Source organism: Symphalangus syndactylus, chromosome 2 (genome assembly GCF_028878055.3).
Source record: "Symphalangus syndactylus isolate Jambi chromosome 2, NHGRI_mSymSyn1-v2.1_pri, whole genome shotgun sequence".
NCBI classification, from domain to species: domain Eukaryota; kingdom Metazoa; phylum Chordata; class Mammalia; order Primates; family Hylobatidae; genus Symphalangus; species Symphalangus syndactylus.
The window spans coordinates 134,742,460-134,769,336 of NC_072424.2; the positions used below are offsets into that span (position 1 = coordinate 134,742,460).

General features: G+C 39.6%; 1 protein-coding gene across 8 annotated transcripts in view; it reads left to right on the forward strand.

Annotated features, from left to right (window-relative positions):
- The window catches only part of ARID1B (AT-rich interaction domain 1B), a 441,225-nt gene that overhangs the window by 127,739 nt on the left and 286,609 nt on the right, over window positions 1-26,877 (forward strand). For all 8 annotated transcript variants that reach the window (XM_055267956.2, XM_055267947.2, XM_055267966.2 and 5 more), the window contains one exon: window positions 732-881. In XM_055267956.2, the coding sequence (XP_055123931.2) occupies window positions 732-881 (150 nt within the window). The remainder of the gene's footprint in view (window positions 1-731; window positions 882-26,877) is intronic.

A 26,877-nucleotide genomic window follows, 5' to 3' on the forward strand; every position in this document is an offset into this window, starting at 1 on the left:
ACTATCCATGGTATATTTATTGCATGAGGAAGGATTTTCCTCTAAACAGTGCTTTCAGGCATTTTTAGGCTGATGTAAATTAGAGATGGAGAAGATTGATTGAGACCATTTTTGTCTATACCTCTGGTATTTACACTGTACTACACCTTGTTTTACATTGTTACCTGTTTTATCAACTAAGAAAATGCCATCCTTAGCAAAAATAGTAAATAAAATTGATAATTTAATTGGTATGTATGTGCTGTAAATGCAGTTGGTATATTCTGACTTTTTCATTCTGAACTTAGAAACAAACATACACAAGAAGGCACCCAAACCACAAGCCTCCTGTGAAGTATTAGTGAGTTAACTTGGACTGTTTGAGTTCATTTTAATTTTCACTGTTGTGTGGGAATGGATTTCATATCATGCTTCTCTTTCTTAGTAGAGGCTATTTTTTAGTCTCAGTATTTAGCACTTCCTCCCCTCTCCATCTTTATGATATTATCAATAGTTTCTATCTGATAGAATATGATGGTTTTTAAAGGCAAAGTCAGATTGCCTTTAGACTTCATTGATAGTATGTGAATAGAAAGCAGCGTGTCGATTTGTCTAAGGAAGAGAGGATTAAAAATATTGAGTTTAGTTGCTTAGCAGAGAACCCCCTTCATGTTGCTGAATTGAAACCATATTTGATTTCATTTAATTGCACATTTTGACTTTCTCATTTGCTTTGCTTGACTTTTTGACAGATGCCACCTCAGTATGGACAGCAAGGTGTGAGTGGTTACTGCCAACAGGGCCAACAGCCATATTACAGCCAGCAGCCGCAGCCCCCGCACCTCCCACCCCAGGCGCAGTATCTGCCGTCCCAGTCCCAGCAGAGGTACCAGCCGCAGCAGGTGAGCACAGCGCACTGCCCTGCAGGGCCCTGTTTTCTCCACCAAGGCAGACCCGGCTCTGAATCATCTTCCTGTCCTTTATTAAAAATTATGTTCTCGGTGGAAAAAAAATTAGTTTTGAGAAAATGCATAACTGTAACCTAATCTAACTCTATCTCTCCCTCCGTCTTTTCCCCTTTTGAGATTGGAGGGTGAGAAGAATGACTGGTTAATAGCTGCTTGCATTACTGGTTAGTGGCAGCAGAAAGTATCAGTCATTGCTTGTTCCCTGTCATTTGTGTTCTGAACCTTTCAAGAAAGCACTCTGCCACTTTGTTAAGGCTTATTCAGGAGAAGGATTTTATCATTTAATCCTTCTAGTTGGCACGTGCATGGTATTTTTATCTTGACCTTTGTTTTGTTTTGTTTTAATGGTAGGTGCTACTGTGTGAAAACATTGTTGTCTTTGACTGTGTTATTCTCTTTAAACTAGCTTATAAGTAGATATTCACTTCAGTTGCAATATATTAAAATACTAATTGGAATCATATACTTTAAATATATCAAGCAGTTTCTAGTTTAAATTAGTCTCATTAAATACTCCTTTAGGTTACTATTTCAGCTTACAGAATTTGTAGAAAAATAGTATATATGTTATTTGATAAAATGATTCAGTTTCCTTATGTTTTAGAGACTGTCACTCATGAGTGACATGAAAAGGAGTAGTGAGTGAGGGACTCTTACCCTGAATCCAGATAAAATGTTCATAGCACATCCAATCATAAATATCAAAATACAATTTGTCATTTTAATACTTTCTTCCTTCTCTTTTGTGTGGTGGAGGTGGCAAAGAGAAGATGAACATGTGTAGCATCGACTTTTTCCTCTTTAAAGGACTTCTTTTGTGGCTTGAATAGATCGTGGATATTAAGCAAAATAAATAAATTTATGGAGCTTAATTTTAATCAATTTGGCTGGTTTCTTACGTATTTTCTTGGGTTTGTTGGAGTCCATTTCCATATGACTTACTAGAGAATTCTAAAGAGAGTTTATGACTTTAAGCAAAACATGTTAATACAACAGCTAGGATTCGAGACCCAGTACAATCTTGTTTTTATATATATGTATTTAAAAGCTTGAACCCAGGAGGCGGAGGTTGCAGTGAGCCAAGATCGCGCCACTGCACTCCAGCCTTGCAACAGAGCAAGACTCTGTCTCAAAAAAAAAGAAAAAAATTGTAACATCTGTGGGGTTTGTAGCAGTAGGAATGTACATCATTTCATAGTTACCTGGTCAAGTCTTTTATTAAAGTGTATGAAAATTTTAGAACACTTTAATATAATTGCTTTTTAGATGAGAGAGGCTGGTATCCGGAGTTTTGATAAAGTTAGCACCTTTTTCAAGGGGCTTTCAGAGCCTTATTGAACTTATCTGTAGACACAGAGTGTTTTGTCATGTCATCAAAATTTAAGGACTCAATAGATAAATTATATTACTCGTTTGACTGTAGTGTGCTGAAATGAATCTCTGATCATAAAACCGATTTGATTAAGGATTCTGAATGCTTGTCATTTTCTTCAAGACCAAGCTCAAAATTTACTTCCTTTAAAAATTATTCACTGATGACTTCCAGCATATGGCAATTAGTTATTTAATATCTTTCATATTTAAATATTTAAAGCATACTACAAGTAAAATCTTATTTTAGTGAATATTATTTTAATGTGCTTAGTTTCAGTCTATCTTACGCTTTATTACTATCATTTTATTGATTTGAATACAATAAATTATATGGTAAATACTCTATGACCATGACTTTTTAATGTAATTGTAGTAATTTTTGTATATTCTGAATAAAACCAAACATTGCTCAAAATACATTGGAAAGTTTTTCTTGGGTTCGTACTCCCTAGCTATAAAATGTCCAAGTTATATTCATTGTGGGGCAGAGAGATGAAAGTTGGAGACATTTAAGTGGCCTAATCAGATGGTCTGGTTTGACAGGAACAGTCCTGGATTTTAGGGGAGTTGGATGGGAGATAGATTTAGAAAGTTTCTCAAAAAAATGATAACTGGCATTATAGATATATTTAGCACCTCCAAAACCTAAGTAATCCTCCTAAATCTATCCTGAAACAAAGTAAAAATTACCATTAAAGTATTATCAAAATCAAGCTAAATCTTAATAACACTGAATTCATATACCTTTAAAAACTTAAGAAGCTCGGCCGGGTGCAGTGGCTCACGCCTGTAATCCCAGCACTTTGGGAGGCCGAGGTGGGCGGATCACGAGGTCAGGAGATCAAGACCATCCTAGCTAACATGGTGAAACCCCATCTCTACTAAAAATACAAAAAATTAGCCGGGCGTGGTGGTGCGTGCCTGTAGTCCCAGCTACCCGGGAGGCTGAGGCAGGAGAATAGTGTGAACCTGGGAGGCAGAGCTTGCAGTGAGCCGAGATCGCACCACTGCACTCCAGCCTGGGCGACAGAGCAAGACTCCGTCTCAAAAAAAAAAAAAAAAAAAAAAAAAAAAAAAAAAAAAAAAAAAAAACTTAAGAAGCTCAACCATATTTAGTTTAACCAGCCAGTATTTCATAACGACCAGAACATTTCTTTATGCAGTCTTTCCTTTTGTTTTCAAATGTGATTTATGTAATCTCTTGCTTTTGTATAAGGCAGTCAGTTAGCAAGTATTAGTAGTACTTGGTGTCTTGTTAATGCGATTGATACAGATGGTATAATTTTAGGGTTCCATCAAGATACCTCACTTTGTGTCTTCAATATTTTTCATATGTTTAATGTTTTGACTAATCAATACATTCATTGGTTTCAAAAAATAAAAAGTACAAGGAAGGGATTCCGAGAAAAGTCTCTTCCCGTCTTAGTTCCCTCTGCACAAGTCACCACCCCCGTTCTTGACTGGATAACCATTTATAGTTTATTGTATGTTTTTCTAGAGTTTCTTTGTATCAAGAAGCACAATACTGTACTTTTATTTTTACACAAATGATGGTATATATAGTATATAGTATATACTATATGCCTTCTTCCATATTTTTTTTTCTCATCCCCTTCTTTTACTCACATAAATATATTTTCTGGAGATCTTTCCAAAGGAGCACATACAGCAATCCCTCGTTCATTTTTATAACTTCGTTACATTTTATGGACATACCATGATATATTTAACCAGTTCTTTTTGATGGACATTTAGATTAGTTCTAGTTATTTGAATTGAAACAATGATGCCATGCTAAACTTTGTGTATGTGTCATTTCATAAGTGGGCAGTAATATCTGCAGAATGAATTCTGGAAGCTACAGTGCTGGGCAAAGGGTGTGTGCATCTGCATTCCCAGTGGGTATTGCAGGTTGTAGCCAATTCACACTCCCATCTGCACGTGAGAGGACTCTTCCTACATGTATGCCAGTAGCGTGGCTTTACAAAGCTTTTGGATTTTTGCCAATCTGGTACAGATTGAACACCCTAAATCCCAATGTCTGAAATATGAAACGCTCCAAAATCTGAAACTTTCTGGGTGCCAACATGACACCACAAGTGGAAGATTCCATACTTGACCTCATGTGATGGGTCACAGTCAAAACACATGTAAAACATTGTTTCAGTCACACAGTTATTTTAAAACATTGTATAAAATTGCCTTCAGGCCATATATGTAAGGCACATTTGAAACATGAATATCATGTTTAGTCTTGGGTTCCATCTCTAAGATATCTCGTTTGTGTATATGCAAATATGCCAAAATCTGAAATAATTCTTTTTCTAAGCATATAGTTTTAGTTTACATTTATCTTATTATGAGTAATGTTGTTGTCTTGTGTATTTAAAGGCATTTGTGTTTCCTTTTTCCTGAACTGTAAATTTATATATTTTTATTTTGAATTTTCTCTTTAGTTGTTGATCTTTAAAAATTATTTTAAAAGCCCTTTGTATATTAGGGAGACTGGGCCTTTGTCTGTAATATGAGTTGTTAACTCCAGAGGACTGGAATCAATTGAATAGAATAATAGAATAGAATCAATTGTGCTCACATGCGTGCATGTGCGCACACACACACACACAGAGATTTATTATAAGGAATTGGCTCATATGCTTATGGAGTTTTGCATTTCCGAAACCTGCAGTATGGGCTGGCACGTGGTGAGCTGATGGTCCGAGGAAGTCAAAGGCAGCTTGCTGGAGAATTCCTTCTTGCTTAGGTGGGGCTGGTCTTTTGATTGCAGTTAGGCCTTCAAACTAAATGGATAAGGTCCACCCACATTAAGGGAAACAACCTGTTATTCTCAGAGTCTCCAGTTGGAATTGTTAATTTCATTTACAGTACCTTCCAAGATCACGTGTAAAATCAACCATTGCAACTACCTTTCCCCCATCAACTGGAGATGCCACTAAAATCATTAACTAAATTTCCTTAGGTATATGGTGTTTGGGGTCATTTTGGGATTTCTGTTATTCTCCATTGGTTCTTCTATTAATGCATTAGTATTGTACTGTTTATTATCTTTTGGTATCTGATGGGGTAGTATATCCTCATTATCCTTCTTTTTCAGTTGTTGGTTTTCTTTTTCCTTTTGCTATTCGTATGTGCTTATTTTTTCATATAAACTTTTTCTTTTTTATCACGCTGTTTTCTAAGAATTTTATCTTTTGTTATCGTTATAATGGGGTCTTCTGTGAAACAGGGTACTTAGAAAAGAATAATGATAAGACACACAGAAGCACTTTACTTGAATAGTTTTTTCCTTTTTGGAGCCCACTGACCAAAGATGAGAAATATCCCTGTAATAAAAAGATGTGTTTGTTTAGCTCAGGTGGCTGCAGGCCAGGGAGGATGCAGTCTTGAGGAGCCCCAGGAGCACTGTGGAAAAGGGGAGGTGGGCTGTAGTAGGATTGGGGTGTGTGTTACATGACTCTAAGAGGGAGTGGCATCATGAGGGGTGGTCCTTAACTGGCTGCTCTCAAGAAGATGGGGGTACTTTTGTGATTAGGTATTTTAATTTTTATCTAGGAGACAGGAGGATTGAAGTGGGGCAGGGTTGTCATTGGTAAAGAAGCACCAGCCACCTCACGCCTGTAATCCCAGCACTTTGGGAGGCCGAGGTGGGTGGATCACCTGAGGTCGGGAGTTCGAGACCAGCCTGACCAACACGGAGAAACCCTGTCTCTACTAAAAATACAAAATGAGCTGGGCGTGGAGGCGCCTCTGTAATTGCAGCTGCTTGGGAGGCTGAGGCAGAAGAATCGCTTGAACGTGGGAGGCCGAGGTTGTGATGAGCTGAGATCGTGCCATTGCACTCCAGCCTGGGCAACAAGAGTGAAACTCCATCTCAAAAAAAAAAATAAAAAAGCACCAGCCACTTAGAAAAAGAAGCGGGAATGGTTTGTCATTTTTGTTGTCAGCAAGTGGCCCTGGGCGCCTGTTGTTTCGGGCACTGTTGTTGTGCTGTAGAAACCGTACAGTCCACTTGCTCTTCTGCCTGGTTTTCCAGTGCTTGCCTTCGCCCATTTCCACTGCACCATCCTTGCCTCTCCTGCATGGGATAACTTTCCATCTCTCCACTTGTTTAGGTACTTTTCAGTTTCGTTTATAAAATTCTTCAAAAAGAGCTGCTGTCTTACTTTTATTAGGATTATTCCTATATACCTTATTTTTTGTTGGTATTGTAAATTGTATCCTTTAAAAAATTACATTTTCTTATTGTTACTGGTGTATACAAATGTAACAGACTTTGTATATTAACTTTGTGTGTGTGTCCAGCCACCTTTTAAATTCTTGCTAATTCTGCTAATTCTAGTGGTTTGTGAAATCTCAGGTTTTTTCATTAAAATAGTACTTTAAAAAATCACTACCTTCCTACTTTTTTCCCTTTCTGCAGACTGGCTCCCCTGTATGCATTCTTTGAAACAGCTGGCCATTCCTGTGTTATCCCTGATTAAATGAACCAGCATTCCATCATTTAATACAGTGTTTCCTCTTTCTTTTCTCTTTTCCTTTTCTTTTCGTAGCTGTCCACTATTGGGCTAAGGAAGTTCCCTTCCTTTCTAGTTTGCGAAGAGATTTTTTCATGAGTGGATACCGAATTTTATCTTCTGTCTTTTTTGTATGTATTGAGATGATCACTTTGTTTTTACTTATAATCTGTTTCTGAGGTAAATTATCTTTTAAGTATCAAATGAAACTTGCATTCTATAATAAACATAGCCTCATCATATATTATCTTTTTTATTCATCACTGGATTCAGTTTACTAACATTTGTTTTAGGTTTCTTGAATCAGAAATTCATGAATTAGATTGAACTGTCATTATCCTTGTTAGGTTTTGGTATCTGTACTTTTTGAGCTTTGAAAATGAATTGGAGGCCAGGCATGGTGGCTCACGCCTGTAATTCCATCACTTTGGGAGGGCAGATCACCTGAGGTCAGGATTTCGAGACCAGCCTGGTTAACATGGTGAAATCCTGTCTCTACTAAAAATGCAAAAAATAAAAAATAAAAAAAATAAAAAATTAACCAGGCATGTTGGTGCACACCTGTTATCCCAGCTACTTGGGAGGCTGAGGCACAACAATTGCTTGAACCTGGGAGGCAGAGGTTGTAGTGAGTTGAGGTCACGCCACTGCACTGCAGCCTGGGCAACAGAGCAAGACTGTCTCAAAAAAAAAAAAAAAGAATTGAAGATGAGTCCCTTTTTTAATTTACTAAAAGAATTTGTGTTGTTATCTGTTCTCTGAATGTTTGGTAAAAGTATTTATAAAGCTATAAAGGATTGTATAGCTCTTTATTTTTACCTTTTGTCTTACCCCTGATTTTTCAACTTTTTTAGTAGAGATGATGAGGTCTTGCTCTGTTGCCCAGGCTCGTCTCAAACTCTTGGCCTCAAGTGATCCTCCTACCTTGGCCTCCCAAAGTGCTGGGATTATAGGCATGAACTACTGTGCTCAGCCATTTAAAATTTTTGATTTCATTTCTTTTGTCAATATAGGCATATTCAAGTTAAAAATTTCTTCTTCTGTGAGGATTGCTATATATATATTCCTATGTATAGGACTTTGTCCATTTCATATAATTTTTCAACTTTATTAACATAAAGTTCATAATGGTCTTTATTACTTCAATCTCTGTGCCATCCAGAGTTAAGGCATTTTAATTCATAATGGTTTTTCTTCGTTTATTCTTGATAAAACCCTTTCCAAAGTGACTTGGTCTTTATTGTCTCTATTGTGTGTCCTTGTAAACAAACTTAATGAAGTTTTTCTCTCGCCTTGATTCCGTCTTGCTTTCTACTTTATTTTGCTGTTCTTCCTCCCCTGCCCCTACTCAAGTGAATGCTTACTTTATTTGAACCTTTTTTGTTAGATGAAGCTAAATATGAGACTAAAATTTTTTCTCTTAAGTACTGCTTTGGCTGAATCTTTCAAATTTTGATATGCATCATTTTTGTTCTCTTTTAGTTCTAAGAAATTTCTTGTTTTTCTTCATTCCTTATTTTTTTTTGAAGACAGTTTTATTGAGGCCTGGGTTTGCATTCTGTTTCCTCAGAAGGATTGATTGATCTCTGCTTTTGCCAGTTGCCTATGGGTACCAGTCATCTTGAACAATGTTTTTTGTTTGATTTTGTGAAAGTTTTATTACAAGAAGATTCTTAATATACAGATACACCGAATGACATAATGAGCACTCCTATGTCCTCACCTAGTTTTAATATTACCAATATTTTCCCACAACTGCTGCCCTGTCTCATCTTTTCCTCCTCTTCTGACTTTTCGTGAAAGTATTTTAAGTCACAGATACAACATTTCTCCTCAAAATCGTTCTGTATGTGTGTATAAAACATAAGGGCATTTCTCTTTTTTTCTTTTTCTTTTTCTTTCTTTCTTTTTTTTTTTTTTTTTTTTTTTTTTTGAGACAGTCTTGCTCTGTCACCCAGACTGGAGTGCAGTGGCGCAATCTCGGCTCACTGCAGCCTCTGCCTCCTGAATTCAAGCAATTCTCCTGCCTCAGCCCCCTGAGTAGCTGGGATCACAGGCGCGCGCCTCCACGCCTGGCTAATATTTGTATTTTTAGTGGAGATGGGGTTTCACCATGTTGGCCAGGATGGTCTTGATCTCCTGACCTCGTGATCCGCCCACCTCGGCCTCCCAGAGTGCTGGGATTACAGGCGTGAGTCACTGCGTCCGGACAAGGGTGTTTCTTACATAACAGCAGCTCTGTCGCCACATCTTATTAAATTAAATATAATTCCACTTGTCTACAAACCTAGCCATGTTCAGATAGCCCCAGTTGTCTTCAGAATACCCTTCTATATCATTTGTTTCAAGCAAAATTTAAACAAGATTCACTACATTGATTTGGTTCTGAAGCCTTTTTATCTAGGACAGTTTCTCCTCCCCCAAATTTGTGCCTTGACATCTTGAAAAACCTGGGTCAGCTGTCCTGTAGAATGGCTTTATCTGCTAGTTTTCTCTTGATGTGGCTTAACTTGCTCATGTGTTTCCTGTACGTTGCAAGTTAGATCCACAGGCTTGAAGATAAACATTTTGTTTGTGGTCATTGAAAATCATGTTCCCAACATTTTAGGCCTGCCCTTGTTCACATAATCGGTCTGTGATCCTCCTTTTGAGTGAAGAGCCTACAGGTGGTTTTAGCCCCTGCCTTTCTTGTGACCATCAGCTACAGCTGAGGCTGAAGAGACATTGTGATGGACAGATAAAGCTGCCCTTTGTACCCTTTCCAAATTCCTCACTAACTACATTGGTGAGCACAACACATGCTGGTGACCCTAGGCCACTGAGTTTGGGGTGGTTGTTACCCATCATTTCTGACTCACTTGGTCTGGATGCTTCACAGGCGATGCTGTGGGTTTATTGTATCAGATTGAGCGTAATGTTTGGTTGTGCCACAACAGCGAAGTTAAGATTGATTAGAGGGTTTAGGTAATGATGGTCTCGGGGGCTGTTCTAAATGAAGTATCTTCTTGAGGTTTCATAGACCACACCATTAAGTGTTAATTTTGACCAGATATCCTGGTGATGGTTAGCTTGTGGTTGCTATTTCTTAAAGGAGCCACTTATTCCTCCTACCTCTGCATATCAAGTTCAAGACAGGTATTTCTCTTTTCTGTTTAGTGGGTTTGCAAGCTCTTAAATGATGGGTATAGCCCTTCTTGGTCCTTAATTTAACTGAGAGGTATTGTCTTGTATTTTACTCCCTTTTGGCAGACCCTGGACTTCCTCTCCTTTTCCCTGTTCCTCAAATAGTCGTCAAAGGGAAAGTTAGAATCTATAGCAAAAGTCAGCTTCTACCGCTCTCTTGGTTTCTCTGTTCTCAGTCTGCTCTCTGGGTGTTCTTTGTGTCACTCACATTTATGGCAAGTCTGGGATTCATTTAAAAAGGATTAGAAAAGGCATTTTATCCAGTATTTCGGGTTTTTCAATCAATAGCTATTTAGAGCATCTAATCTGCCATACTGCTGGAACTGGTAGTTTCATATTTTCTAGTTGTTTCTTTGGTATCCTTTATACAATTGGAAACCATACAAACATGTAATGTTTATGATAGATCATTTGGAACATACAGATAATACCTTCTCATTGTTTGAATCAAACTTTTCTAGTGTCTCTTTTATTCTTTTAAAAGAAAGTTCTTAGATAATATGAGCTCTCCCCACACAAAATTTTAAACAAAATTAGAATAAGGCACTAACTATATATGGAAAATGAAAAGAAAGAAGTATATAATAAAGTATTATATGCTTAAACACAAATGTTTAGGCATACTACTTTAGAAGACTTGTGAAATAGATGCTTGATGTATATGTGTGATCACTGTGAACTTGACAGCTACAAAATGAGATTGATATAGGAATGTTGCATTGGCAACTCAGATGTCTCAAGCAGGGTTGTCAGTGGTGATGTCATCTTTTGAAATGATGAGCAACTGTTGGCAAAGTTCTGAGCAAAACAAAGTATAATCTTCCCTCAATATACGTGATGGTTTTGTTTCTGGAAAATTTATTATGTCATAAGATGATTTTAAGAACACCTTGTTCTTATTTGCAAAATGGAGTTGGGTTCTAGACTCAGCTAAGTAATTAGGTTTTTTTTTTTTGCTTTGTTTTTAAATATACCCGAATGTTGGCACTTTTGAAAGTGGTGTCGGCTGTGGCATGCTGATCTTTTCCATCAGTCACTCTTACACATTGCAGGATAATCTAGCATTCCTACCCTGTGACCACTGTTTAAATGCATTTCTGTGTCCTTGTGACAACTAACTACTCCGTTGAAATTTTGTCACTACATGTATTATATATGTCCTTAATTTTCCTGAAATTCATATGTAAAGTGAGTTCCCTATGTATAAAATTTCAAACATGAGTATAATGCCTTGAATGTAATGTAAAGAGGTAGGAAAGGACAGAAAGCTGCCTATACACATTTGTGTTTCTCTTAAGTAAATGCTCAGGCACTTCTCCATTAGAAGGCTTGTGAGAGAGTCAGAGGCTTGTGCCTGGGTGTGTGGGAGCCATGGACTCCACAGGTGCAAATGAGGCTGCTACAGATGTGTAGGATGAACAGCTCAAAACCACGAGCAGGCATAGAATCCATGGGATCAATTACCACACAACAGTAATTATAGAAATGAAAGTATAGAAGACCACTTTAAATGACATGCTCACAGAGTTGTTAGAAAAGGTTAAGTTACCCCAAAGTCTGGAAATGTTATAAATTTGTAAATAGAATACAAATACATAGTAAAAACTGGTAAGAAAGTAAAGATTTCTTTTGCTTTATTTATATTTTCTAAATTATCTACATAAACATGTAATGCATATATAATATTCTTAAATGTTGTGTAAAGGATTCCACGTTACCCATTATACAGTGTAAGGAATTACCCATTCCAGTGGTATAGCAGACTAGATGCTCTCAATGTCTGTATTGATCAAAATATCTAAAATGGTGGCTCAGTTCTTCAAACTAAATGAAACAGACAGTCAATCGATCCTCTCTTTTTTTTTTAACTGTTTCTTATGCCCCTCCTGTCATCCCTTTCTTCCTTACCCAACTAAAATTCCAAGCCCATCATTATACTCGCCCTCACGCTCCTGCATGTACTCTTAAATACTCGCCAGCCCCATCTTATTAAACCTATTTATGCAAGCCTGATGAAATCCACTTTTGTGACCACTGGGATGGGGAAAGAGGGAGGGAAGACCCTGCTATTCATTTGAGTTGGTGACCACTGATGTTAGATCATCCTTGCCTTGTAACTTTGCATTTCCCTAATTTCAAATCCCCCTCTGTCTTCAAACCCAAAAGGCTTAAGCCCTGCTCCTCACTCTGAGCTAGTGAAGCTGCTTCCTGTTTCACTGAAGAAATCAACACAAGCAATCAGGAGAACTTACAGGTACCAGCCAGCCTGTGTCTGCATATCATGTCTGCCTTCTGTGATGTAGACACTTTGCCAGAAATCTCCTTGTTCCTCTGGAAGGCTGCCCCATGCCCTTGGTCCACTCAGGTTCTTGGTTTTTCCCCACACCATCCATTTCTCTGTCCTTCCCATTGGCATTTAAACATGCCATCATTTCTCCCACCCCAAACAAAACAAAACAAAAACGTCTTTCTTGCAAAACCACAAGCCTGTTTTTCTCTTTTCTTATACTCCCCATTTGCTGGTATCCCATGCATTTACACCGTCTAGGCTTTTATTTCAGCTATTCTATTGAAATGGCTCTTTTCATACCTTTTTTTTTTTTTACTTTCTTTGTAAATTGAGAGGTAAAATTGTATGTATTTACTGTGTACAATGTGTGTTTTGAAGTATATATACTACATTGTAGAATGAGTACATCTAGCTGATTAACATATACATTACCTCACATAGTTACCATTTTTGTGGTAGGAACACTTTACATCCACTCAACATTTTTCTTTTTCTTTTTTGAGACAGAGTCTTGCTCTGTCACCCAGGCTGGAGTGCAGTGGCATGATCTGGGCTCACTGCAACCTCCGCCTCCCCGGTTCAACCAATTCTCCTGCCTCAGCCTCTTGAGTAGCTGGGACTACAGGCTATATAATTTTTTTATATTTTTAGTAGAGACAGGGTTCGCCATATTGGCCAGGCTGGTCTTGAACTCCTGACCTCGTGATCTGCCTGCCTCAGCCTCCCAAAGTGCTAGGATTACAGGCATGAGCCACCGCACCTGGCAACGTTTTTCAAGAATACAATATATTATTAACTACAGTCACTATGTTGTCCAATAGATCTCTTGAACTTATTCTTCCCATCTAACTGCAATTTTGTATCCTTTGATCGACATCTTCCCAACTCCCAGCCCACCCCAGCCCATGGTACCCCCATTCCACTCTCTACTCTCCAACAATCAGCCCATCCCAGCCCGTGAGCCACCATCCTACTATCCACTTCCCAACTCCCAGCCCATCTCATCCCGTGGTACCCCCATTCCACTCTCCACTCCCCAACAGCCAGCCCATCCCAGCCCATGAGCCACCATCCTACTATCCACTTCCCAACTCCCAGCCCATCTCATCCCGTGGTACCCCCATCCCACTCTCCACTTCCCAACAGCCAGCCCATCCCAGCCCATGAGCCACCATCCCAGTCTCCACTTCTCAACAGCCAGCCCATCCCAGCCCATGAGCCACCATCCCACTCTCCACTCCCCAACAACCAGCCCACCCCAGCCCGTGAGCCACCATCCTACTATCCACTTCCCAACTCCCAGCCTATCTCAGCCCATGAGCCACCATCCCACTCTCCACTCCCCAACAACCAGCCCACCCCAGCCCATGAGCCACCATCCCACTCTCCACTTCCCAACAACCAGCCCTTCCCAGCCCATGAGCCACCATCCCAGTCTCCACTTCCTAACTCCCAGCCCTTCCCAGCCCGTGGTGCCCCCTTTCCACTCTCCACTTCTGAGATCACCTTTTCTAGAGGCCACATTTGAGTGAGATCATGTGGTATGAAACAGCTCTTTTCAAAGCCTCCAGTGTTCTGTTATTCAGCCTGATGGGTGATAGTCATTCCTTCCATCCTTCGCCTGTCATTAGCATTCCATGCAGCTGATGGTATCTTCCTCCTCGGAGCACCTGTCTTGCTTGGTTCCTGGGACGCCACCCTCTCCTGGCTCTCTTCCTACTTTGTGGCCACTCCTAGCCTTTCTTTGCTAGGTTTTCTTTATCTCTCTGGGCTCCAAATACTGGCCTATGACCAGGGCTCAGTGTTGGCCCCTCTTTTTTTGTGGCTCTACCCACCTTACCTGTATGATTTCTTTTACTCTCAAAGCTTTAAGTATCTGGAGGCTTGTGACTTTCATATGTACTTTTGCGACTTGGACCTGTCTTGTCCTTTCTACATCTATGTATGTTCAGCTCCTGTAGGTAATCACTAACTGGAATGCCCAACAGGCTTGGGAAAATCAGCATATCCAAAGCGGGCCTCTGGCCACTCAGCCTTTTATCCACAAACCTGCCCTGTGTATATTTTCCCCCATCCCAACAATATGTATATCAATCCATCCTTCCTGACACTTTGAAATCTTTGGCTTTTCTCTGTCAAGCGCACTTTTTTTTTTTTTTTTAAAATATTATGTGTGGTTTTCCCTTAAGAAAATAAGATTTATGAGTGGAAGCACTTTGTTTTGTCATTGTTGTGTCCCCAGCACCTAGGTCAATGCCTGGACAAAGTAGAAACTTAGTAAACATGGTGAAAATTGTTGATTTAATCGTTCAAAAAATCTTTTTTATTTGCTGAAACATAGTAAACATACTTTACAGTGTTGAGGAAGATAAACGTTTACTGCTGGGTATTTAAATTTTGTGATTTCTTTTGGAATTGCAGATAGTGCTTTGTGGAATGCTTTTATAGCTGGTTCCTTTGTGCAGTATAGATGCATGTATGTGAGCAAACAGGCTTTCTTCTTCGATAGAATTGCTGGGCAAAAGAACAGGCACATTTTAGGCCAGGCGCAGTGGCTCATGCCTGTAATCCCAGCCCTTTGGGAAGCTGAGGTGGGTGGATCACCTGAGGTCAGGAGTTCAAGACCAGCCTGGCCAACATGGTGAAACCCTGTCTCTAATAAAAATATAAAAAATTAGACAGGTGTGGTCACGCGTGCCTGTAGTCTCAGCTACACAAGAGGCTGAGGCAGGAGAATTGCTTGAACCCAGGAGGCAGAGGTTACAGTGAGTTGAGATCGTGCCACTGCACTCCAGCCTGGGTGACAGAGCAAGACTCTGTCTCAAAAAAAAAAAAAGGCACATTTTAAAGATTTGGTTTTGGGCGGGCTCAGTGGCTCATGCCTGAAATCCCAGCACTTTGGGAGGCCCAGGCGGGCAGATCACTTGAGGCCAGGCATTCAAGACTAGCCTGGCCAACATGGTGAAACCCTGTCTTTACTAAAAATACAAAAATTAGCTAGATATGGTGGTGCATACTTGTAGTTCCAGCTACTTGGGAGGCTGAGGCAGAGGGATCACTTGAACCTGGGAGTCAGAGGTTGTAATGAGCCAAGATTGCACCACTGCACTCCAGTCTGGGTGGACCCAGCGAGACTCCGTCTCAAACAAACAAAAAAAAAAGCCCACCGCCACCTTTTTTTTTTTTAACCAAGTTCCTCTCTAGAAGGTTTTAACAAATGCCCCCCCACCGCCAGCTCACTTTCCTACATAATATATATTTTCCAGTGGTTCTTATTTTAAGTTTTATTTTTAGTGAGGATTTAACTGTTTTCTGAGCACCAACAGAATTAAAGAGACCTCACAGAATTTGGAATTAGAATGGATCTAGGTGATGTGTTACAATGATGGAACAGATCGTGGAAATTCGATTGTATCAGGAAGAAGTACACAGTTGGACACTGGTAATTTTTTTGATTTACTGTTGACACTGAGGCTCCATAAATTCCACAACTTCTTGTTGTTTACATTTTTGTTACCATTACCATTTCTTGTCTCTGCTGCTCATTTTAGGGGCAGAATTAGAACTGGAGTGAGTAGGTCTGGTTTATTCTTCCTGTTGTAGATAGAGGATAACTAGGACATCAGAGGTTCACACTGTGCGTTCATCAGACATCTTATTTACCCAACACTCGTCATTTCCTTCTTTTAAAAAGTTTCTATTTTTAAGGCCTTTAAAAAAAGCTATTTGAAGAAGTTGCTTCCATTTTAAAGTATTTTTACATCCTAGCTTACTTCCTCAGACTTCATTAACCGAGATTTAATACTTTTGTATAGAAGGGAAAAGCTCCTTTAATGCTGCGGTTTAGTTTTTGTTTTGTTTTGCTCTAACGTTTCTGCTTGCCTTACGTTTCACCATTGTCAGGTCTTGATACGTCACGTGCGGGTCTGCTTCCCGGTCCCCTCTTAGCAAGCTCTCATGACCTTTCTCTCTCCTCCTAGTACCTTTAGACTCAGAATCATTTTCCTTTTACCTCTGACTCCTGTTCTGCTTCAGACTCACTCTCCTAAGATACTGGAGCCCCCTTTCCTGTTGAGGCACACATTTCTCCAGGAACCTTCACCCATCATCTCTTGGCAGATGTTGTGTGTTAAGTGTCAAGGCCAGTGTTCCAAGAATCAGGTAACTCAAAGAGAGTTGCCTGGCCGCAGAGAGGGGGCTGTCTGTCAGTACCCTTTCTTGTGACCGAGGTCTTCTGCTGGTCTGGAACAGTTAGCATCCCTGCACAACCCTGTCTGTTTTCATGGCTTTAAGGGACACTGTTGTGCCCTCATAGCCAGAAAAATCTTTTTCTTTTCTCAGAGAAGAGTTCTATTCTTAGAGAAGAGAAGCAAGTAACCCCATTTAAGAAGTCACCATTTTTTTTTTAGAGAGTATGGATCTTTTTAAAAAACCTTAGTGTAAAGCAGCGACATAATTTCAAACTTTGCTTTTATACGTATAGTTTCTCTTCAAGCTGATATAATTGTTTCGGATTCTTAAGAGAAATAATGGGTATTATGAAAGTGTACTTATTTACCTCAAGGTCTGTTGGACAAGCAAAACATAAACCATTTTATGAGCCCCTTTGGGCTTGGGACTGTTTTGCATGTGGGAATCTAGTGTTGAATCAGACGTTGTTGCTGACCTAAAGGAGCCCCTAGTTGAATAGGAGGGTTGACGGGTGCCGTGGGAGGGGTGTGTTTCAAGCTGTGATTCTAGTGTTGTGAGGCTTAGGAGAGGATGTTCTTGATAAAAGTGTCTCAGAGGAAGTCTGGAAGAATGAGGAAGACTTTGCTGGTGAGAGAAGAAGTGATCCTGGGATAAGGCCAGTTGCTTGTTAGTGAAAATAGAGGGGATGCCCATTCCTGAGAGATACTGAACTAGACAATGAGGTCAGTTAGCAGTCAAGGTCATTTAGATGGAGCATATTAATTATGGAGGGAACTGGTGATTTATATTGCTTTTGCCTCAGTGATTAAAAATGAAATGAGGTTATTTATTGTTCAATATCGTTTAAAACAGAAAATAGTACTAGTTTAGCAGTTAACTTCTAGCAATAGATCACTTGGTAGTTGGACCAAGTGGAAATCTGAGTCTACTTTTATGAGAGTAGGTAGATGGGTGTTTAAATTATATTTTCTAAAATATCTTTCTTCAGACATCTTTGTGGTCAGCATTTTTTAAAAGAGATGCCGTGAACTGAAAGTACTTGGCACATGGGCAATCATTTGGAAAAGAAGGAAATAGTACTGGAACTTGGGGGTAAAATAAGTTTCAATTTTTTAACATAAAATATCCATCATAATCCACATAATAAGCAAAATCTTTCAAAGGAGCTTAACTTAGAAAAAATACTTTTTTAAAAGCTAAAAACATAGTGAAATATATTTTTGATTTAAAGCTTGTAACAGCATGCCACTCAAGTCATTGAAGGAACACAGAAGTCACATTAGGGACAGAGGCTGTGATCCATTGTGGGGTAAACAGTTCCTTATATTGTTGTTATTTATATTATGCATATCTGTTTCTTATATAGAAATAAGACCAAAATTTATAACCCAATCCTGCAGATTTTGGGGGAAAATTAACCTTACAAGGCCTGTGGAAAGCCACTGAAGTGTTCATTTCACTTGTTTTAAGATTTTATTATAAGAGCAAAGACAAGAACATACATAGTTTGTTGCCATTAATTGCTTAGTTTTTAGATATTAACACAGTCTATTAACTCAATAAAAACCAGAATGTAGTTAATTAATGTTATTCTTTGTTTTAAAGGATATTATTAGTGAAGACTTGGGTTATGTTTGAATTTTGAATCTTTTTCTTTCTTCTTGCTACAGTTGTCTCAGGCTTTGAACCATTGCTGAGGGAGATTTGCTTTTAAGTTTAAAGAGCTTGTAAGCATCCGAGGAGACAACTTCTGTGTCACTTAGTGGCTGAGCAAGGCCTATTCCTAGACTCTGATTGTTGACTTGGGGCTTCTAACCTTGTGTTGGACCCGGTTCTGGGAGCACAGAGATGGGGTTAGATAGGCTGCAGGAGCCACCAGCCTGCCTGCGCTCACTCTGGCAGGATGACTGATGCCAGCAGGATGGGAATGAGGAGTAGTGACCTTCCTGTCTCTGTTCCTTTTTTCTCCCTCGAGGGAAAAACTAGTATAGTAAAAGCTCAGTACTCGTTTTGAATATAGGTGTAATTTGCTGCGTTAACAGTTTCAGTTTATTGTGTGTTTTGGTGGCATTATTCCTGAAAGCTTCTTAAAATAAAAAAAATAGAGAAAAAGACCCATTGCAGAATGAAGAAAAATAACATTTTGAGAATGTTAGAATGTCTTTTGGTGTGAATTTGGTTTTATTAATTGCTGTAGAAATCAGGGTGAATCTGTAGTTAGTTGCAACTATGTCTGCCCGGGCCTTTGCTTTTCCTTAATAGTAGCAGAAGAAAGCAAGAGAAAAATCCTCAGATTTTACGCACATCACTTCTAGTATCAAAGCATTTTTGGCTTTTAATGGAAAACTTTCAGTGTTTTTTAATATGTTTTGAAGTATAATTGGGAATTTAATTGCATTGGATCATAATTTGATAATGCTATGTATTTATTTTCATATTTAACTTATATTTTAAGGTTTTTTTTCTTTCTAGTACCAGAATTAAAACCAGGAAATGAGGAATTATATAGTAATAATATTTTCAGTACTAATTTTAGAAAGGGGATGGAAGGCTCCTCCTGAGAAGAGTAGCCAGGAAGCCAAGCAGGCCTGGAGTATGTGGCCAGCTGTGTCCTGGTTTGAAGCATCTCAGACACTGTTGGGCAGCTGCTTAGCCCAGTTTAACTGAAATGTGGAGGAGATCACATCAGCTGGGCATGACTATCTACCGTGGAGGCAGGAGAGGAAAACCTTAGATTGTTGAAGATGTATTTCTTAGTTGGGCGTGTTGGTGGACATCTGTAGCTCCACCTGCTCAGGAGGCTGAGGCAGGAGGATCCCTGAGCCCAGGAGTTCAAGGCTGCAGTGAGCTCTGATCGCACCACTGCACTCCAGCCTGGGTCACAGAGTGAGACCTTGGCTCTTTGAATGAATGAATGAATGAATGAATGATATATTTCATCAAAGGCTAAAGAAAAACTTCAAATACCTTAAGAGGAGGGTTTAGTCTAAAGAGCAATTAAGCTTCACCTCCTTCTCTGATCCTAACACTGCTATAACCAACTGTAGGTGGGTGATCCCTCTCTCCCGCCAGAGGAGGATTTATGGAATTGAACCAGATGTCTTCATGCATGAGTGGATGTTGCCTTGTTCTCTAGTTTTTAGTCCTAGTTCCCCAGACTCAGCAGCCAGAGGAAGAAGCAGCCTGCTCTTCTAAACCAGAAAGTTGGGTAGAACTGGCGCTCTCCGAGCAAGGCTCCTCATTGCACCCCTTCACCTCCCTCCCCTTCAGCTCCCTGGGCCTGATAGCCCATCTGTCTTCCTTCCTCTCTGATACCCTGCTCCTGCCCCCACTGGTATTGAGGGATGAAGTTGGGAAGAGAATGCACTGTGCAATTAAAAGTATCATCGAGGCTCATTATATATTCACTCAATTCTCTTCTCTTTCCTTGATATTTATATTCTGACACAAGGGAAATTGGGGAATTATTTTTTTCCTGGATTGTTTTTTTGCTACTCTCAGCTGCTTTCATTTGTCTTTAACATGCTCATTTCAATATGTTAAACTATGAAAAATGAAATAAAACATAATTTATACATATATTAAACTTCTTTCTTCATCAGTTTCTTTTTTACAATTTTTAATTAGAGTAACAAGCTCTATGTATATTGTATTCCAGAGGAAGATTATCTTCAGATGTTTGAAATATAGCATTATTTTTAGCATTTGCTAATGTGGGCAGTGGTCACCTTTTTCTTTTTTTCTGCAAAAGAAAGAACAGAACCAGCTGTAGGTCACTGATTGATTTTCCCCAAAGTGCTAGGCTTTTGGGAGAGGAATGGGTTTATATCTCTTTGCATTAGCCTAGGGAGGCAGAAGAAGATGGCATCAGGAAGTCAGCAGGGAAGGCCCTTTGGTATGCATACAGCTGTGGTTTTCTTTTCTTTTTCTTTTTCTTTTGTTTTCTTTTTTTTTTTTTGGACAGAGTTTCACTCTTGTTGCCCAGGCTGGAGGGCAGTGGTGCGATCTCAGCTCACTGCAACCTCCACCTCCCTCTGCCTCAGCCTCCTGAGTAGCTGAGGGATTACAGGCAGTAATTAATTAATTAATTAGCAGGGGGACTCCAGGACCCTGGACCCCACTGTTTTACCAGTTGCCAAATATTTGGTGTATCATCCTTGCTTCAAAGCAATGGTTCTCATGTCTGTTTTCCTTATGGAAGAGCAGTGGGGGATTAACTTCAGGATGAATATATTACTCACCTTGCTTGGAAAGTTGGAGGTGTTCATTTTAACATAAAGTGGGATGAATATATAGCTTGGCCTCCTTGGAAAGTTGGAGGTGTTTAACATAAAGTGGCTAAAGAAATAAATAAAGTGGGTAAAGAAATAAATTTTATTTTAATTTTGATGTAATTGATGATAATTTCAAATTTCTGGAGTCACCTTTATGTTTTCTCCCAAATGGAAAGTTGACTGTTTTAAAGGTAAAAAGTCCCCTACAATAATAGCAGCACTTGATGGGAACACACACACACACACACACACACAAAATGTAAGGGAATCTCTAAAAAATTCAAATTTTCTGCTATTTCTTGGAGAAGGGGGATGCCTGTGGCCTGTCTACTTTCGTAGAAGATTGGTAAAGTTGATACTAATTGGATGCTAAGTTCTTTTTAGTATATTGTTTTTCTGAAAGTCTGTACTTTTAGAGTGGGGAAGAGATAATTTAGTAGATCAAATGATCCATTTTAACATCTTGTAAAAAGTTCAAAAAGTAATACATATTTGTGAAAAAAATTCAGCAGAATCCTTTGTGCTTCTTGCATTTTGAAAGCATTATTGATACAATGCAAAACAACAGAATCTTCTTTATCTTTTATTGTCTTTGGCTGTTTCTGTTTCCCTAGCTTTTTTTTTTTTTTCTTTTTCTTTCCTTCAGTTATTTTAGCTTTCACTACATAGGCATTTCACAGAGAAATCAGATAACTTTTGAGATTAACCCCCTCAACAGTTTTAGGGATGAATTGGCAAGACAGGCTTTTGAGGCAGGATCTTTCTGGCACTTTACTTCACTCTCTTTGGCAAAAAGAAGGTCTATACCTGTTTATCCAGTACATGGGTTCAGGAGCTCTGTCTCAGCAGGTCACTGTCATGCCACTTGCAACCCCCCATGGTATTCGTCTAAGTGAAGTGTGTGGATAATAACATAAGGGGTCCTGTATAGGTTGCCCTTTTTTTTTTTTTTTTTTTGAGATGGAGTCTTGCTGTGTCGTCCAGGCTAGAGTGCAGTGGTGCAATCTCAGCCCACTGCAACCTTTGCCTCCCAGGTTCAAGCGGTTCTCCTGTTTCAGCCTCCCAAGTAGCTGGGATTACAGGTGTGTGCCACCACACCCAGCTAATTTTTTGTATTTTTAGTAGGGATGGGGTTTCACCATGTTGACCAGGCTGGTCTCGAACTCCTGACCTTGAGTGATCTGCCCGCCTCGGCCTCCCAAGGTGTTGGGATTACAGGGTGAGTCACCATGCCTGGCCTAGGTAGCTCTTTAGACTAGAGTTACTTAAGCAGTCTGGGCTTTTATTGCATGTTCAATTCAGATACTAATGGCATATTTGCAAATTCTTAAGTAATTTTTATTTGTATTTTAGTTATTTAGAAAAGTATTACAATGTTGAATGTGGTTATTTGCAGCTAATCTGGTTCAAAACATCTCTGTGAAATTGTGATGTTTTCAGTTTTGGTAAATCCCGTTGTTAATTATCTCTGTTCTCACCCTTTAATCTTTCTGGAGTCTTTGAGAATCTGGTAAAAGCTACAGATTCTCCTCCCAGACAAATACATGCATCACAAAGTTGCTGTATTCTCAGGGGAGAGTTCAAAGCCCTTCTACTCCAGGTCAAGAATTCAGGCCCTGGATATGAGTTATGGTCCCACCGTGGGGTAGGAAGAACTGATGTTGCTAGTTTCTGAAGGCCCCCTTTGGCCCTCCAGGTCTGTGGCTCATGTGCCGGAAGTGATCTACTTCTTGGTTGGGAGAAGAAGGGGCTTGGGTTCTTGGAGCAAGAGTCAGCCTTCCAATGTGAGGTGCCAGTGCAGGGCCATGTCATTGAAAAGCTGATGGTGATCTTTTGAAGTTGTTGCTGTAACCACAGTAAGACAAATAAGACCATCCCTGGCCTAAGGAGGATAGGTGAAGGGTGGGTGGACAGGTATCTACCTGGGAAATTAGCCATTGTTAATGTTACAGCAAAATGCCCTACTACAGATGCTAGGTAATGGAGTAATATCCAAAACCCCACATTGTAGGACTCACTTAATTATCATAATTTAATGAAAATATGACACTATATTTAATCAACAGTCCTCGAAACTTATAGACAAATCTGGGAAATTCAGATTCCTGGACCCAAACCTCAGGTTGGGAATTGTCAGCTGTCAGGTAGGGTCCAGAAGTGCCTCCTTATCTCGTGGGTGGGAGCATCGTTAAGTGCACACACTCTAGAGAAAGAATATCTTGGTTCCCATCCCTGCTCCATCACTTGCCAACTGAGTGACCTTGGTAGGTTACTCAACCTAAGTTTCTTCATTAGTAAAATAGTACTTACTTTATAGAGTCAGTGTGAAAATCAAGAGTTTGTTGTATGAGTAAAGCACTTAGGAGAGTGCCTGATAGATGGTGTGATGTAGAATTATTAGCAGCTGCTGTTACTACCAACACTGTCATCAGCATTGTGGCCACTGGATAAAGTTCAATTAGTTGATTCTCTCTTTTTTTTTTTTAAGACAGAGTCTTGCCCTGTTGTCCAGGCTGGAGTGCAGTGGTGTAATCTCGGCTCACTGCATCCTCTGCCTTCCCTCACGTTCAAGTGATTCTCATGCCTCAGCCTCCCAAGTAGCTGGGATTACAGGTGTGTGCCACCATGCCCAGGTAATTTTTATAGAGATGAGTTTCACCACGTTGGCCAGGCTGGTCTTGAACTCCTGATCTCAGGTGATCTTCCTGCCTCAGCCTCCCAAAGTGCTGGGATTACAGGCATAATCTATGGTGCCCAGACTGATTCTCATTCTTAAATATGCTTTTAAAAATAACAATAGCTGACATTTATGAACATTTAAATGGCGCCAGGTACAGTGCTAATTGCTTGAAGGCAGTGTGTCATGATCATGAATACAGCTTTAGAAGGTAGGTTCCTGTGTCTTAGTAGCAGGTCCCTTATACAGTCATCCCCCCTTGTCAGGCAGGGGATGGGATAAGTTCCAAGACCCCCAGTGGATGCCTGAAACTGTGGATAGTACTGAACTCTGTGCATACTATGCACAAATTTCTTTTTCCTTCACAGTTTCAAGGATAAAAGATTCATTCTTTCCCTAGATCTTAGCAACCTCAGGATGTGCTATTTTTTTCTTTGCTTATTAAGTCAAGAACTTTTCACTTAAAGGAAGTAGTTTACAGCTTCTCTTTGGCTGACTGATTGCCAGCATCACTACTCTGGCGCCCTGGGGCCATTATGAAGTAAAATTAGCGTGATTTGAACACAAGCACTGATACTGGATCTGGTAACAGCTCATAAGTGACCAGTGGATGGGAAGCGCCTGCAATGTGGATTGCTGCACAAAGGGAGGAGTCACATCCAGGCGGGCAATTTAAAATTGTGAATTGTTTATTTCTGGATTTTTTCCCTTTAATATTTTTGAACCACAGTTGACCATGGGTAACTGGAATCATGGAAAGCGAAACCACGGGTAAGAGTGCTGGGGAGCTACTGTATCTTGGTTTTATGGATGAGGAAAGGAATTCTTTAGGTATTAAGTTATAGGGAGTTGAGATTCTTGGGTGTTGTATAGATTTTTAAAAATTATTAGATACATTACTTTTTCCCTACAAAAGGTATAGAGAGCAGAACATTTGCTGTGGCTCATTTGCCTTTATGACTTTATTAAAATACATTCATTATTAAAAATCTTAACTAGTCTTTAGTCTTGCCTATCATTATGTTGATTATTTTAGGAAAATTAATTTTAGGCACCCATGTGGCTTCCTTTCTCATTCTGAGCCCACTGTTAGTTTAGGAAGAAGTCTTATGAAAACTTCTTTCTTATGAAAGAAGGCAAATTTAAAAGCTTGTCTTAAGTTTTGAATATAAATTAGCAGCTTCCAGGATTCTTGCTTCTTAAGCTTAGGGGAGACGGCTGCTCTTGGTGTTGCTCTGTTCTTTTCTTCCTAATCCCCTCGGGGTTCCTCTTTACTGAAGCCAGGGACTGCAGGTCCTTGTTCACATGGGCGTCGTGTGCCCTGGTGACATTCTGTGAATTGCAGGCGTTTTGCAGTGTTGAGTCCTTTGTCAATAAGACTGAGACTTATCAGTAAGAAAGCATCATGAAGTAGCTTATACAAGCCTGTCCCTTTTCTAGAATGGTTTTTTGTTGGGTGTGGTGCCACACACCTGTAGTCCCAGCTACTCAGGAGGCTTAGGAGAAAGGATCCACTGAGCCCAGGAGTTTGAGGTCACAGTGAGCTATGATTGTGCCACTGCAGTCCAGCTTGGGCACCACAGTGAGACCCTTTCTCTAAAAAAAAAAAATTATAAAAAGGTTTTTAAAAAGTCTGGAAATAATTATTCCTTTGAATTGATAGAAAATAAATAATATCCTGAATATTCTTTGGACTCATCAATAATACATATAGTTTATTAGAAGGAATATGGCTTTAAGCTTCTAATTGGCCTCTGGAATTAGTTGCAGTAAAAACACATTTGCAGTTTAGACATGTGATTTTTATCTAAACTAAAAGATTTTTGGAGCAGAGGGGAAGGGAAACTATCGATGTGGACTGGGAAAAATTAAAGGGATTTAGTAGTCTTCTGAACAGATAATGAACAGTACTCGTCATGGCATATGCAAGAGACCCATTCCACCCCTGTTCTTTGAGCACCATGAGCCTGAGATAGACAAGCAGGAGGAGTGAAGGCGGATGTGATGCACTTGTAGTCTGCATAGGCCATTGCCACCCAATATGGCTGGTAGAATAGGAGACTAAGCTGTTTGGAGTCATACAGCTGATGAATAGTGAAGTTGGCATTTGAATTTGGGTTTGTCTGAACTCAAAGGTTCAAGGTCCTTAGATCTGTGGCTGCATAAGGCTTCTTGGAGCTGGTGAAATAGGACACCAGGCCTTTAAGAGGTGGAGCTAAGATAAAATCAGAGGGTCAGATTTAGGCTAGGAGGGCACCTTCAGCTGAGATCAAAAGATTGAACAAGGATCACTGAGTCAACAAGAAGAGCAGGTTTTACTTTGGGAACCTAGGGGAAAAATGAAATTGTTAAGGTTAATTTGGTTAAGATCATGGAGGGGTTTTGTTTTGTTTTGTTTAAGACAGCTAAGCATTAGTATTTAATAGTGCAGCAAACATGTTAAAGATAAAAATAGGTGGGGGCGTTATGAAACAGAAAGATTGAAAGTTCTATGGTTAATGCTTAATGTGTGTTCACAGGGGAGGAGGTTGGAGGCATAGTTTTTCAGATGAAAGCCAGAGTCAGTCTCAGCCCTACTCTAGGTTCATGAAGTTGCCTTTCATACCATTAACTTCATTCAGTTTCATTTAAAAGGAAATTTCCAGACGTAAACAGAAGTAGATAATGGTGTAATGAATCTGGCACACGTCACTCCACCTTCATCTTGTTTCACCTCTATCCTCTCCCTTCTCACCCCCCCATCCCCTGCTCCCTTTATTATTTTGAAGTAAATTCCAGATGTTATTATTATTTTGAGGAGTCTCTGTCTGTTGCCCAGGCTCAGGTGCAGTGGTGAGGTCTCGGCTCACTGCAGCTTTGCCTCCCGGGTTCAAGCGATTCTCCTGCCTCAGCTTCCCGAGTAGCTGGGATTACAGGCGCTGCCACCATGCCTGGCTAATTTTTTGTATTTTTAGTAGAGACAGGGTTTCACTATGTTGGCCAGGCTGGTCTCGAACTCCTGATGCCGTGATCCGCCTGCCTCGGCCTCTCAAAGCGCTGAGATTACAGGTGTGAGCCATCGTGCCTGGCCCAGATGTTGCATCATTTCGTTGGTAAATATTTCAGTATGTGCCTTTAAAAGATAAAGAACTTTAAAAAAGAGACATAATACAGTTATCACTATTAAAATATAATTTATTCATATCATTTATCCAGTATTCAAATTTCCAATAATCTCATAAATGGAATATATATTGTTGTTTAATTTACATTGTGGGGTAGTTTGAATCAGGATCCAAATAAAGTCCAGTGTTAACAATTTGTTGTTATCTTTTAATTACCCTTCATTTCTAGGATTTTCCTCCATCTCCTCTCCTTCTTGTCCTCTCACTTTTTATTTTTTTCTGTTGCCATTTATTTATTGAAACTA